We start from the raw sequence: 15,481 nt of genomic DNA on the forward strand, positions 1-15,481 counted from the left end.
GCGACACTCGACTTACGACAGCTTTCGATGACACGCGCCAGCTCAATACGCATGCGCCCGACATCCGACAGCGACATACGACTTATTGTAGAACAGGCTTAAAACTTACCTGCGTTCCCGCGCAAAATGCTTGTATTAGTATGTACCGTGGTGACCGCCTTCTCGTTTCCTCGAAAGTAATTTTAAAACTGATCGCGTTGTGTCATTGTTAACGTCTCAGTCGTTTTGAACGTTTGTCTCGTCTACAATAGTGACGTAAAGTTGCTGGAAATATCTCGGCAACCATGGCATTGCACGAATCTGTCAAAGAAAACCTCGGTACCGTCCGCAAACATCTCGAGGATGTATCGTTGCGCGTAAGATGCATTTACTTTTTTTCCGAATTTACTACATTAATGTTTTTTTTTCTTTCTTAGAATATTAACGTGACAGTACATTTCTGTTATTTTTTTTGCAGACTTCACCAAAGAAATCATGTATATCACCAAATGTAACTCCAGATCATGGATTAAAAACTGTAAGCATGCAAGTATATTTATTTATGTGTTTATATGTAATAGTGTTTAAAAACTATGTTTTTAATTTTTCAAGACAAAAGTTGTACAAAAACTACAGCTAAAAGAAAAAGAAGACTCAGAGTTTGATCCACAGTTGGAACCACTTCTTGATGGAGGTGCAAATCGCTTTGTAATTTTTCCCATTCACTATCCCGACATTTGGGACATGTACAAGAAAGTAGAGGCCACCTTTTGGACTGTACAAGAAGTAGAAGTAGGTATCTCTTTGCAAGATTAAACACATGTTTCTTGTTAACAAAATGGTTTTTAAAGACCACAAGGTCAAAGCTAATAAAATAATTACAAAAGTAAAGTTTGGAAATAAAAATTAATATACTAGAGAGCTCAATAAATATCTTTTGTATCTACATAACAATGTGTTTTGAATTGTTATAGACTGAGAAAGACAAGAAGGACTGGGAAGAGAAGCTCGATGACAATCAGAAACATTTTATTTTAAATGTATTGGCATTTTGTGCCGTTTCTAATGGAAGCATTAATAAAACTGTAATTGAGAGATTCAGTCAGGACATCAAACTGCCTGAAGCACGGTCTTTCTATATCTTTCAGAATACTATAGAGGGTGTTCATTCTATAATGTACAGTTTGCATCTAAAAACATGCACATCTGACCCTAAAGAAAAGTTAGTACAACAAACATTTGTCATTGGCTTTCGATTTCATTTACTTCAATGTGTGATATAACGTGTTTGTGTATATTTTTACTGTTGAAACTATTTTGATTTTAATAATATATTTGCTTTGTTATTTTTAGGGTTTCGTTGTTCACTGCCATAAAGACTCTTCCTTCCATGAAGAAAAAGATTAATTTTACGTTAAAATGGATCGATCACGAGGGCCCGAACTTTCCCGAACGTGTAGTCGCGCTTGCAGCGGTCAAAGGGATTTTTTTAAGTAGCAGTTTTGCCGCGATGTTCTGGCTGAAGAAGCAAGGGGTTATGCCGGGCCTCACTTTCAGTAATGATCTCATTTCACGAGATAAAGTTAGTGTATATTGCTTTTATCTGTATTTATTGAAATATTTAGTTTGTGTGTTCAGTAAATTTGCACCATTTCTTTCTTAGGAGTTACTTTGCGACTTCGCGTGCCTAATGTTCAAACATATCGTCCAAAAACCGTCATTCGAGCGCGTGAAACAGATAATACAGGATGCCGTGGTTATCGAAAAGGAATTCTTGACAGAAGCGTTACCGGTTAATCTAATAGGAATGAATTCTGAACTCGTGTGTAAATACATCGAATGTGTCGCAGACAGACTGTTCATTGCGTTGGGATATGCAAAAGTAAGAGATGAAATTTTATTGTTATTTTACAACACGAAAACTTTTCGTGGTCTGTTCACGCAATATAATTTTCTTATTGCGACATTTGTAAATTGTTTAGGTTTACAACTCGGAGAATCCGTTCCCATTTATGAACGTTACTTCCCGTGAGGTTGCAACAAATGTCTTTGAGAAGAAAATAACCGAGTACAAAAAGTTCGGTGTTGCCGAGGAAGATTCTCAGAAAAAGAACATTCAGTCGGCTGGTGTGGTGTTTGGCGTGAATTTTTAGCGTATAAAGTTATATTGAATAAGAGAATATGTATTGTTACATCTCTCTCTCAAGTAGTGTACAACTATTGTTAAGAAGAAAGTATTGAATTCGCGAAAAGCTACAGGTTAGCGATTATTTTTTGTTGATGTAATCGTCAAGTGTTTGATAGTTTTATTTAAATTGTCATATATATATGTATGAAATAAATTTTTATAAAAAATTATTTTAGTAATTCTAAAGAAAGTAACACCAGCAAAAATATAAAAGGATCAAAAGAAGCGTGTGAAGAAATTCATTAGTACGTAGACATAATAAATATAAGCACAAACATCAAGTGTATAAAGGTAGCAATTAAAAAAAGTCATGCTACATGTGATCGTCGGTTTGGTTTGGTGCAATATTGGCTCAGCGGTTTAAGCTATATCCATACGCCATTCTATGTATTTTTCTTGGGTGTTTTAGCTTTCCGGAGTCTCTGGTTGGCGATACGCGGCGCTCGAGAGCTGGAACACGTACGCGATAGTTCGGTATTGTCATAGGGAGCTTTTCAGTTACATACACTGTGCAACATTGTGTTCATTAGTGTGAGTGAGACACACTGATATGCTCTTTCTCACACTAATGGACACTGTGTTGCACAGTGTCGCCTGTGTACGTAGCCGGAAAGCTCCCGCAGGTAATTATACCAGGTAATATTCTTTGTCGCGCAATCTCGCAAATCGCGCGGGAAACTGCCGAGACTGTCGAGCTTAGCAAAAATGATTTTCCGGCAAAATCTTGTTTGTTTCTGGTCTTGAAAAATTCTTTCAGAAATATTCGCGACGAGAACTCGCGCGCGAAAACCAAAAAAGACGAAAATTATGACAACCAGCGAGAATTGGCGGCAAAACGCGATCAGCTGATTGGTAGGCGCCGATTTGGGCGCGAAATATCGGCAGCAGCGACCAATGAGACGCGATCGAGATAATTTTACCCGCGTAAAGGTGCTGGGTTAGCAACCGGTTCGTTTCCTCGAATGTCGTTAAATCTCATCGTGTTGTGTCATCGTCAACGTCGTCTGTTGGTTCTGAACGTTCGCCTTGTTTAAAATAGTGAGGTAAATTTGCAGAAATTATCTCGATAACTATGGCTTTGCATGAATCTACGAAAGAAAACATTGGTAGTGTCCGCAAACATCTTGAGGACGTGTCCTTGCACGTAAGTTTTATATTCATTTTTACTTCGAACTTATTTTTAAACAGTGTTTCTTCTTCCTTCATAGGATATTTCTATATATTGGTAAGATATAAACTCAACGCGCAATCATCATCTCACTTTTTTCCTTTTTTTCTTTCGTTTTTTTTCACAAAATTATTGTCGGATTTTACTCGCGCAGCGATACGAAATTGTTTGAATGAGAAGATGGCAATAGAACTACTAAGTCTATATGTATTCACATATAGAACCTAAGTTGCTTAGAATGATCGAAATATTTCATCAGAATGTAATTCTTGCGATTTTATACTCGGTGTTATTGTTATATTCAATGTTACCAGTAATCTAGGATGAATAATAAAGTGGTAAACGCAATTACCTTGTAACACTGGAATTTTTTTTATTGCTGTCTGTCTTCTAGGTTAAATTTGAAACTTGCTTCATTGAAGTGCTAATACAATGTCTTGTTTTTGCAGACATCACCAAAGAAATCATGCATATCACCAACTATAACTCAAGATTATGGATTAAAAACTGTAAGTGGTAATTCTTTCTGCTATATGTAAATAATATATTTTACTTCTATATTATATGTCATATATTTTTGTTTGTTTCATTGTAGATACATTCCAAGTAAACTTTTATATACATTTATGTTTTTGTATTTTATATATATGTATAGAATTCTTATTAAAGAATCATATTTTTTTCCAAGGCAAAAGCTGTACAAAAGATACAGCTGACAGAGGAGGATTCATTATTGAAGTTCGATCCACAAATAGAACCTCTTCTTCAAGAGGATTCGTATCGGGAAGATGACATCTTTCCTATTCAATATCCTGATGTTTGGGACATGTACAACAAAGCAGTGGCCTCATTCTGGACTGTTGAAGAAGTGCCTTTGCACAAGGTTAATTAACTTCTATATATAAACAAAATATTTAAACTCAAAAATATAAAATAAAACTGAAAACACAGCACACAAGCAATGTTCCTTCAAAAAGCCAAGTAACAATTGTATCCTGAATCATTTGCAGGTGGACAAAAAGGATTGGGAAGAAAAGCTCACTGCCAATGAAAGACATTTTATCTCCCATGTATTAGCATTCTTTGCTGCTTCTGACGGGATTGTTAATGAAAATTTAATTGAGAGATTCTGCCAGGAGGTAAAATTGCCTGAGGCCTATTTCTTTTATATCTTTCAGGCCACTATAGAGACTGTCCATTCTGAAATGTATTCTTTACTCATTGAAACATATATTACAGATCCGAGAGAAAAGTGAGTACAACTGATATAAACCTTTCGCGTTTATTGTTTTACGTACAAAGCTACGTGCTCTAGCTTTTTTTTTTTTTTTTTTGTTTTTTTTTTGTATAGCTACGCTGTTGTAATTTATTTTCATTCTCTGAGAATGCAATCGATACGTTTTTTTTTTTGCAGAGATTTCTTGTTTAACGCGATCGAAACTCTCCCTTGCGTGAAGAAAAAAGCTAATTGGGCGTTACAATGGATCCATCACGAGAGCGCAACGTTTCCCGAACGTGTACTCGCATTCGCAGCGGTCGAGGGAATCTTCTTCAGCGGCAGTTTTGCCGCGATCTTTTGGTTAAAGAAGCGAGGGGTTATGCCAGGCCTTACTTTCAGCAATGAACTCATCTCGCGAGATGAAGTTAGTATCTATAAATTATCTCTATAAATCTATAATAATAATATCAATTATGTATATTATTTTTTAGGGATTGCATTGTGATTTCGCGTGTCTAATGTTCAAACACATAGTTCAAAAGCCGTCGTTCGAACGCGTGAAACAGATTATAATGGATGCTGTGGTGATCGAAAAGGAATTTTTGACAGAAGCGTTACCGGTTAGCCTGATAGGAATGAATTCTGAACTCATGTGCACTTACATCGAATTTGTCGCAGACAGATTGTTTGTTGCGTTAGGATACGAAAAAGTAATTAAAAATTTTGAATTTCTTAATCGAAACATTTCTCTCGCATTTTATTGACTTAAACGATTCATGACTGCTTTGTGTTGTCAAATTTTTGTCAGATTTATAATTCGAAGAATCCGTTCTCATTCATGGATTTCATCTCTCTGGAGGGCAAAACAAATTTCTTTGAAAAGAAAGTGGGCGAATACAAGAAGTTCGGAGTTGTAGAGGAAGATTCTCAGAAGAACAACGACACAACAAGTGTGGGGTTCGGCGCAAGTTTTTAGCGTGTAATATCTTGATATAAAGATGTATTGTGTAGAGGTAAGGACTAATTTTCATCATCTCTGCAACAAATTTGATTGGTTACTAAGTGCCAAAGTGCGGAGTCAATAGTTGACTCGAAGAGAATAATTGCTCGATCTCGAAAAAATCGAGTCAAGAGAGCCTCTGATGTACGTTGCGCATATTTCTCAAGAAAAACAAAATTTGCATATCAAGTGTTTTCTGTAAAAACGTTTTGTATTAAAAAGCTTTAAAAATGTATAATACAAATGTACGTACAAGAGAAAAATATTTGTAAGATAACAGATAATTTGTGTAAATTCGCGAAAAGCTGCAGGTTAGCGATTACTTTTTGTATCGATTTTATATCGATGCCGTCGAATTGTCAGATGAGCTTTTGACGAGCTTGCTTTAATTAGTAACAGATTTATATTACTGCATAAAAAAAATGTCTAATTTATTAAATAATTGCGATATAATTTTGTTGCTCTTGCGAAAAGTATCGTTTTACAATTTGATTGATTGATTTTATCATTGTATTAAATTATTTTACTTCGAATGCAGAGTTTGACATATATAATCCCTATTTAGTCGTGTGACGATATGATTTAAAAAAAAAAAAAAAAAAAAAGTTTTCGTCGTACATGCTGTTATATATAAATTTTTGTAAATAACACTCCCAGTGAAAAGAACAAACTTTTTTGTATATTGTATACAACACTTTCTATACATTATTATAATTAAAACAATAAACTGAATCCTGCAAATGGAACAGTTTTCTCTGATTTTTGAAGATGCTAAAGATTTTTAAATAATATATACGTTGCGCAAGAACAATAGTTAAGAGAAATGCGTATTTTCGTTCTTTTGTACTTGGTTTTTTTCATGTATTAACAAAGAATTGCATATGCAGTTCTGTTACATTTGTAAATGCTAGTATAAAGGTACATTTAATGCATAATATTGTACGAATATATATATTATATCAAAAATATAGTTTTATGGAAGTTCAAAGATAACACAAATGTGGGATTATCCGACAATAGGCATTTTAAAACCTTTCTGCAATTGTTCAAGATATTGTTTCCGGCATTCCATGTTATCAGCTGGTCTGTTGTACGGCAGCCAAACTGGTTCTCCAACGAAGTATCTCTTTGCTTTTATGTAATTCTAAACAAACAAAATTTCAAAAATTAGTAGAGAAATTAAAAAAGAAATTGAAGATGCTAGACACTTTGAGAAAAAGAAAACTTATTTTGCACAGGTTCTTATTTTACAAAGGAAAAATATGCCAAAAATTGTGGAAAGAGAACTTATTTGCAAGTGTTTACATTAATATCCAAAGTGAAACGATGATAGATTCCACTTGGTATGATTATTAAATCGCCGGCTGTCACTTCGATGCGAATCCATTGATCGTCCTTGTCTCGCACGTCAAAGTAGCCGGATCCATCCAGAACCAAACGTATCTCTTCGTCGGTGTGCAGATGTTCAGTGAAAAAGTTTTTCAACTGAACACGATATCACGTGCGTAGAATTTGGAAAGAATTATATAGAACGCAATTTATATGAAAAAAAAAACTCAATAGAGAGATGTTTAAAATTTTACATACCTTTTCCTCGTAATTCGGCAGACACTGTTTGGAACACGTAATTTCATCTTCGTACGTGTAACCGCGCTTTTCGCGCAGTTCTTTCAAAGTGTTATCCGTCTCGTAATTAAGGTGGTTTATCTGCAAAAGTTAGAGAACAAGAAAATTAGATACGAGAAAATAAATATGTGAAAACTCGTTAAAACCAAAGGTAAATAGAAATGTTTGTACAGATGTTGCGACAACAACTTTGTTCTTTCTAACCTTAAAGTATTCCACGCCCGTTGCTGCGAATAGGTTATCCAGGGATACGAATACCGGCGGTTGTCTGTGGTGTTCCAGTCGTTGATCGTCATCGCTAGTGTCCATGTACCAGGCGCGCACCATCGTCGCTCGAAAAACAAATCGAATTTACGCACCCAAACAACGAGAGACAGAAAGCTTGTGCGTCTTACAATTAATCAGCTGCTCTGACGTAACCAGTTTCAAGATTAACAACACGCCGGTATTTTTCTCGGTGTCATATATATACTAAGGTACTTATCATTTCACGTACTGTGTGTTGTATGTCTTGTTACATTTAAGATTATATTGATTGTCATTTCTCTCATTAAGTTCCCCTACTCAAGATGATAAATAATTATGATGAATTTCCTCGGAGAATGCAAACGCTCTTACTGAAGAAAGAACAAGAGTATGGTCCACTGAAATATCTCTTATTCAGAACAACAACAGAGACTTCAGATCATATTGACGATCTAGTACAGGCTGTTGTTGATATAGTTTATGAATTAGAGCTGATACCAAAGGACACAAATGAAGCAGAAAAATCTACCATTATTGATAACCAAGACGTTATTCAATGTTACTACTACATTTTGTTAAACACTAACTTTTCTTCGCAAGAACTACTGATGGAGGATCCAGAAGTTGGCCACTTGGTTGGTGTTTGTCCAGCTTTATCGCTGTATGTCTTTATACAGGTAATTTATCAGTAATTAGAACATTAATCAAAGTCTTATGATCTGTTAGAATAAGAAAATAAATAAAGATTGTTTGACATACACAATCACAAAAGCAAAAATTAGATGGCAATTGCGAGCCAAGTGTGCAAAAATTATAGAATCAGGTCATAACATAAATTAATAAACATTAAACTAATTAAACTTGTATGTGTACAAGTAGTACCTAATTCCACCTGATGTGGTATTTGAAACTTTTGTCTAAAGGAACTAGAAACAATTTTTAAATGATAATAATGTTACTCACTATTTTTTTTCTCTTATGTTATTTACATTATCATAATTTCCACAGATAATATGGAGTTTAAAGTGCGAAGAGATATTATGTGAATCGCTGCAACACATGCCTTTGGATCTATGTGTCGAGGTGCTAGAGATAGCGGTCAGGTGTGTGACTGAGCTAGAAAGCACGCGAGATGTTAATCTACTTTTCAACTTGGCCAATACAATATACTTTACATGTTTGAAGCTTCATTTGGGCACAGTGTCACAAAAGAATGTGACGGAATGTACAAATCAATTAGTATCGACTTTTTACACCATTCTAGATCAAATTAGCGAGTTTGCTTGTTCATCCGAGTCCGTTAAGAAAAGAACGAAATACAAGCAACACGGACATTTGTTGAAGCGCATTCTTCGTAATACGCAGTTGTGCATGCATTGGAAGACACTAATTTCTCTGGAAGATTCTGACAAAGCTCAGGTGAAGAAATTGCACAAACTCACATATGGCGATCTCAATAACTCCCAGAGATATTATCACGCGCTCTCTGCCGACGAGGTGAAACCCATCGTAACAATGTTGGATCTAGAACTGGTCAACTTGTTGCTCAGGGAGATGAAGAGAGTAGATTGCAACGAGTATATGGAATGGGCGGATATCTACGATACGGAATACAGCGCGATTTTGCTGCAGCGTGCCGTTGCCATCGAGTGTTACTATTTCATGGAATTTATGAAGGGCGACGAGTTTCTGACGCAGAACGAACAACTGCGCCAGTGCCTGCGGCAACTCATAGGCTCGAACTCGGATACGTTCTGTCTGAGTATCGACGAAATCTGTCACGGCATCGACAACGGCAGACACGAGAATATGAAGGAATTGCTGAAGCGCTACAAGGACTGGAACCAGTCCACACTGGACTTCATCGCCGAGAGGACGCAGTTGTTGAAAGGACATGATTACAATATTTTGTTCGAATATCTTAATCACGTGTTTGGATGTTCATACACCGAGAACGAGAAGTATCAAGCTTACACATCGGTATTGAGGATAATACTGCAGCAGGACTTGCCGAAAATGATCTCCACTGTAACGACATACGTCATGCAGCACTTTGACAACAATGTTTTAGAGCGTCTGTACAATCAGGAGATATTCGAAAAATTCATAGCGCGCAACGAGTTCGTACACGATGCTCAAAGTCTGCGTACACTTTTGATTTTCACGTTGCTCAACGCGAAAGCGGTGGTGACCACTCTGGTGAGGATCGCGACGGGTTGCTACGAGCACATCATATTCGCGCCCCGTGACATACTGCTGCTGCGGCCGTTGTTCGAGTCGTACAAGATCAAGTATAGTAAGAACGGCGATCAAAGCAATTTGCTTACGTCCATCATGAGGACAGTTTGTCTTGAAAATTCTAATTGGTCCGCTAAGAAGTTCGGAAAGTTCATCGAAGTCATAGTAGACTCGCAGGTAATAATATTGTAGACGTGTATTGTGACAATTTTTTATTGAAATTTATTATTTGAGTAAAATTTGTTATTTTTTGTAATTTATAAATATTCTTTTTTTTTTTTTAATTTATTTGTTTCATTCGTAATATTCTTATTTCGCAGTTGACTCATCTAGACGATCTGATAAACGACGTTTTCATACCCTATCTGTTAAAAAGCTCCTACGAATGGAGCAATCTTCTCTTCGTGACAACGTACGTGCACAACGTTATAAAAGAACAACGTTACTCATCCAGGACAGATTACGCGTTGCTGTACAAAGCGCTAATCAAAAGGCTATCATTGATCAGACAATGCAATCCGTCTTACTCGAGGGGACCGGTAAACAATATAAAGTTACTTATGAGGCGCACATTACATATTTTACTTGTCATGCCAGATGCGCTGACTGAGAACGAAAGGCGGCAAGTGATGAACGAAATCGATAGCAGTGTGGAACCGATTGATCGCGAACTCAATGGCCACGTAATGGACGTAATTCAGAATTACGAGAGACGCTGTCTCGCCGTGTATCGTCGATTAAGTACGGAACCCGCACTGCGCGACTACACAAAGTCTTTCCGGCTCGATCGTGAGGCTTTCATACGTCACATGATGCTGCACGGTAGCACGAAGGAGTTTGAAGTCTTCGCGCTTCAGCTTACCACCGTGTTCTGGTTCGCGTTCGGTTGGGCGGACGAATTGGACGCGTTCGAAAATGTGACGCGCATCGCCGCCGACGCGGCGCGTCTCGCCTTGACGTGCGATCGTGTATTTCCCGAGGATTCGCTCGTCACGTTGCTGCAGGCAATCGTGCAATACTGCTCGCAACTCACGAACATTGGGAACATCGACCTTAAAGTAATTCGTCGCGTCCTTATAAGGACAATGTTTTCTCTGAAAACGGCGGTCAAGAACACATCCTACTGCGAGACGTACAAGTCTCTGCTCGTACGCGTCAAGAACATCGATGTCGACCAATTTGACTTGAATAAACAAGCTTATTTGGAAGAGATCGAGAACTGGATCGATGTGTTTCTCGTCAAATGCGACAATCCGATACCGGACAACCCGCGCGAAGGCAGCAATTCGGACGAAGAATCAGATGAATCCGAGAAAATCCGCGGCATGATCGATGCGTACACCTTCGTGTGCAGATGCATCGCTATTCCTGTCGCGAAAAATCAAATTTCCGCCAATTGGATAGCGGATTTCATTATTCAACAACAAAAAGAACGAAAAGAGAATATAAGCTGCGATTAAGCGTAGAGTATTTCTATCTCGTCACTTTTTCGCAATAATTTTGCTCGAAAAAAAAGACTGATGTCACAAGAGTTTTCCATCGAAGCACACGGGGCTTTTTGTGTGTTTCTATATTTGAAATAAAGCACTTCGCAGTAATGTTTTCTTTTTTTTACCTAAAAACTTGAGTGACTTCAGAAAATTCCAAAATATCTTAGGCGATAGAAAACCAGAACTGAATTTTCAAGTCAAATTAATTTATATTTTCGTACCAATATACTAAATTGTTAACAGTATTATTAAATAATATTAATTTTAATATATCACGAGAAGAAGAGAGAGAACGCGGAATTAAAGATGAACGGAAGTGAAAAGGCAGATGGTAACAATATTCGAGTCCGAGTGTGAAAACCACAAAATCCTGTGTGTGATAATGGATTTGATTTCAATTTGTTTCTGTGTAGTTGCTGTGGGGAGGAAAAACCCGGCTGAAACTTTGCGCACCGACTAATCGGCATAAATGCAACAACTGCACGTACGAAAAACACAGAGAATATTCTTTAAACAACTGCAGATATATAAAAATAACCCTGTGGATCTCTTTCTGGTGAATGTCAAGTCATTTATGCCGATTATGTAACACGTATGCAACGTAGTGCGGGCACACGTAACGGGTGTGTTATTGACGTAATTTCAGTAGTATAATAAAACACACGTACAAGAAATGCGAAATGAAATATAAAAGGATTTTTATTTGAAATGTATTTTATGCGAGCGTTTTACCTTAACAGAGTCTTTTCTTTCTTAATCACAAACGTTAGGTTTTTTTTTGTTTTTTTTTTTTTCATTATCGTACAAACAAAATTACACCATTAGTCTCACCTCTAAGGTCTTCGAGTTTTTTTTTCTTCTTTACAACTTTATATTATGCTGCGTACGTTTTTTTTTTTTTTAAGAGTAATAGACATCAATCGGTGATTTTTTTTCTTGTTATAATTTATAAATAATACGTATAAATAATTAAGTTTCAACACGACTAAATTGCGATTGGAAACAAAACTCGTCAAAATGTGAAAATATTACAAATATACATATTTATGTCTGAATTCACTTAGAAGCTACAAACCCAAACGGTTCCTTTTTTTTTGTTTATTATTATTATTATTATTATTTGTCGCAGAGGATCGTGTACAAATCTGTATCAAACTATTGACTTCAAAAACCTTTAGCGCTATATTTGTGCGATAGTGCCAAATGCCATTGTACAATGGTTAGTAAATAAGAAAATGGAAAAAAATTGCGGACAAAGAAAAAATTGTGCATCAGTCTATAAACTCTCGATTATATTTTATTTTAAAAATCTTTTTTTTTTTTACGAATTAAAATCCCTAAATTTTTGGAATTTTTCTTTTATACATCAAATGGACACACAGAACTTTCGGGTGTGTTGCTCTCTCGGATGTACTTTCGGCAAAGAGCGAGGAGAGAAAAAACACGTCGCGTTTTAAAAGTTACAAAACAAAATTGCATTATTCGGGTAATAAAATAAACTAGAGATAAGGAGAAAGAAAAAGAAATCGCGATCGGTCGCTCTCTGCTCCAAGTATCCGCAAGTAGACGCAAATGTGAAGTTGCGATTTACAAGTGCCTCGATTCATCAGTTCATGACTAGATATCCTCATGCTGGTACTTCAAATACATCTCTATAAGAGCCGTGAACGCGGGTATCTCGTTCACACACGCGCTTATTTAAATATCATCTCTATGAGAAAAAGAAATACATTAATTACTAATAATAATTCTCGTCAACAAAATTATTTTAAGATAACAATTACTTAGCGCGAATAAAAAATTGTTTTCTTTTCACAGTCGCAGAAAAAACAAAAACAAAAATGAGCGAAAGCCGAAAACGGCAATTATAGGATCTCTCTCGAAGTGGAAAGGCAAACGGATTCGTAAGAAATTCCAGCATCTCAGTGTTTTGTCCGCCCACGTGATCCTGTATAATAATTGTAACAAAACAGAGCACTTTGCACAAAGCGCGCGCGCGCGCGCGCGGATGCAGAAGAAAAACAAAACTACAACACACTTGGTCTATTACGTAATGCACATTTTTTTCTTTCTCGTGTGTATATATATATATATATATGTGTATATATATATATATATATATATATATATTTATTTATTTATATATATAAGAGATAATCACGCTGAGATATACCTCGTCTCTCTCCTCGGAGTTTCAAGATATATAATGACCTTTTATTATATATACTTTGACTCGCTATATAATATATATTTACAGATTTTTCCACATTGTAAAAAATATATAACATATTTCGTACTCAATATATCAGATACGCAGGTAGTAGTACTGAAAGGCCGATATACACATATCTATAAATCGTGGTGTTTTCCTTGCTCTGTTTTTTTTTAATTTTTATTTTATATTTTTTAATTTTTGTTTTTGTTCTCTTTTTCTTTTCTCCAATTGTGAAATTGCAAATATTGTGTGCGTGTCTCCGAGGAGACGTAGCAACGAATGCGCGCAATGTCTCCTAAAACTGCGTGAGAATCGTCACGATATACAACATGTGGTGCATTCCCTTTTTTTTTTTATCTCAAAATTTGTTTCTCTTTTAATTTTTTCTCGATAGAAGGGCGGTAATAGGAAAAGATAAGCGAAATGAAGAAAAGAAAGAAAAAACAAAAAATCTCAACTCTTCTTACGTGTACATGATATGCTGGCCGACTCCAGACATGGCGCGATATTTCTAAAATTTCTTCTTCTCGACGCTCTCTCGTCCGCCAACCGTAGCTCCCCGGATAAAAATGGATTTTTTTTTTGTTTTTTTCGTTTTGTAATATCGTCAAAATTCGACCTTTGTCGTAATTTTCGCGGCGCGCGAAAATCAGACGCCGCCTGTTGCGTTTTTAGAAAAATATCGCAATACATATTGAGAGTTGGTCGCGCGAAAAACACACGTCACAACACAACAGCTCGCTTGCTCGCTCGCTTCTATATCTTTTCTCATACAAATATATAAATAGATTTTTCAAGTATATGAAATACTTGGGGAGCTACCTAGCGGTGGACGATGGCCTTGTGCGTCCTTTGTGATCCAGACTTCACAGTGTATGTGTGTGTGTGTACGTGTGTGTATAAAATAGAGCGAAAAACGCAAGAAATATGATAGACGATAAAAACGGCTTTTTACAAAGAGGCCCTTCGGTCGAAGCCGATGGATGGCTCCGATTATTGTTACTCGATATACAAAAGGTGCTGAATTACAACTACGGGATCACAGCAAGACTAAGAAATTTTTCCACGAGATTGTGACAAAATAGTGGTGTTTGTATATAAAAACGTCTTCTAGTTTTTTAGCCTTCGTTCTTTTGCGCCGCGAACCGCGAGATAACTCGCGACCGCAGTTTCCGGCGCCTCGTGTGTATATTACTCTCTTTTATTTTCTAACGCTCGGAAAAGAGAGAACACCGTTCGAGAAGAAGTGCACCGACAACGTTTTTGCGTTATTCGACGTTACACATACACACACGCGCGCACACGCATACACATATTCAAAGTATACGAACGATACCTATTTCCAATATAAATCTATTAGATATCGATCTAACTATAACCAATTGTAGAAATACTGTACATCAGTTCGGTTTTTGTTGCTTTATCCGATTTTATAAATTCTTATGCAATATAAATTTTCTTTCGCAAATTGGAAAACAGTATCGCGCGTATACGCGATTCGAACGATGCATCAGAGTGTTTTTATCGTCATAATAATATCGACTAGCCGGAAGAAAATTGCGTGACAGTCAAATTTGTGTCATATACACGTCGTCGCGGTAGCGAAGTGATTTTTGTTTTTTTTTTTTTTTTTGCGCTGAAATTGAAGAACACAACATTCGTGAACAATTTTTCGTTTTAATCCTTGAGGATGCAGATCTTTCTTTTCTTCAATAAGTTTGCTCGAACATTTCGACAGCGAAGAAGCTCCTATGTTTCGACAAACGTGCAAATTCACTCGCCGGTGACGACAGATAACTCGGTTTCTCTCAAATCTAAGATGAGCTTGAAAAAAGAAAAAAAAAGAATCTTGCATCCACAAGAATTAACGTGCACGCAGTGTCTAACGACGATATTCCTTCATCGAGAGTAGCGATATTTAAACGTCCGATAATGAGTTTTTTTTTATCACACGAGAACAATTACAAACGTTGTTCACTACTTGTCGTACAATCACAAACGTTTCACAAAGTTTTTAAATACACTACATAGTGTATGAATGTGTGTGTGTGTGTGTGTGTGTGTGTGTGTGTGTGTGTGTGTGTGTGTGTGTGTGTGTGTGTGTGTGTGTGT

The 15,481-nt window shown here is 36.5% G+C and overlaps 4 protein-coding genes across 5 annotated transcripts; 3 read left to right on the plus strand and 1 right to left on the minus strand.

Moving 5' to 3' along the window:
- The first annotated feature begins 25 nt into the window (after nt 1-25).
- LOC109854278 (ribonucleoside-diphosphate reductase subunit M2 B-like) lies at nt 26-2,294 on the plus strand. The gene is made up of 7 exons (XM_020427185.1): nt 26-356; nt 458-517; nt 592-771; nt 954-1,201; nt 1,333-1,561; nt 1,643-1,861; nt 1,962-2,294. The coding sequence occupies exons 1-7, from the start codon at nt 285-287 to the stop codon at nt 2,130-2,132; spliced, it is 1,179 nt and encodes a 392-aa protein (XP_020282774.1). The 5' UTR covers nt 26-284; the 3' UTR covers nt 2,133-2,294.
- A 451-nt stretch (nt 2,295-2,745) lies between these two features.
- On the plus strand, nt 2,746-5,551 carry LOC109854244 (ribonucleoside-diphosphate reductase subunit M2 B-like). 2 transcript variants are annotated; one of them, XM_020427130.1, is made up of 7 exons: nt 2,746-3,311; nt 3,785-3,844; nt 4,024-4,218; nt 4,346-4,587; nt 4,750-4,978; nt 5,046-5,264; nt 5,363-5,551. In XM_020427130.1, the coding sequence occupies exons 1-7, from the start codon at nt 3,240-3,242 to the stop codon at nt 5,528-5,530; spliced, it is 1,185 nt and encodes a 394-aa protein (XP_020282719.1). In that variant the 5' UTR covers nt 2,746-3,239; the 3' UTR covers nt 5,531-5,551. The 2 variants fall into 2 exon arrangements, with proteins under 2 accessions (XP_020282719.1, XP_020282720.1); XM_020427131.1 differs by lacking the exon at nt 2,746-3,311 and adding an exon at nt 3,530-3,673.
- A 997-nt stretch (nt 5,552-6,548) lies between these two features.
- Nucleotides 6,549-7,604, minus strand: LOC109854245 (1,2-dihydroxy-3-keto-5-methylthiopentene dioxygenase). Its single transcript, XM_020427132.1, has 4 exons — nt 7,385-7,604; nt 7,142-7,261; nt 6,860-7,039; nt 6,549-6,698 (listed from the first exon to the last, which is right to left on the minus strand). The coding sequence occupies exons 1-4, from the start codon at nt 7,505-7,507 to the stop codon at nt 6,561-6,563; spliced, it is 561 nt and encodes a 186-aa protein (XP_020282721.1). The 5' UTR covers nt 7,508-7,604; the 3' UTR covers nt 6,549-6,560.
- Nucleotides 7,567-15,356, plus strand: LOC109854243. The gene is made up of 4 exons (XM_020427128.1): nt 7,567-7,656; nt 7,736-8,103; nt 8,435-9,841; nt 9,985-15,356. The coding sequence occupies exons 2-4, from the start codon at nt 7,750-7,752 to the stop codon at nt 11,122-11,124; spliced, it is 2,901 nt and encodes a 966-aa protein (XP_020282717.1). The 5' UTR covers nt 7,567-7,656; nt 7,736-7,749; the 3' UTR covers nt 11,125-15,356.
- The last annotated feature ends 125 nt before the right edge of the window (nt 15,357-15,481 follow it).

The sequence above is a fragment of the Pseudomyrmex gracilis genome, unplaced genomic scaffold (assembly GCF_002006095.1).
Source record: "Pseudomyrmex gracilis isolate BER0280 unplaced genomic scaffold, ASM200609v1 scaffold_62, whole genome shotgun sequence".
NCBI classification, from domain to species: domain Eukaryota; kingdom Metazoa; phylum Arthropoda; class Insecta; order Hymenoptera; family Formicidae; genus Pseudomyrmex; species Pseudomyrmex gracilis.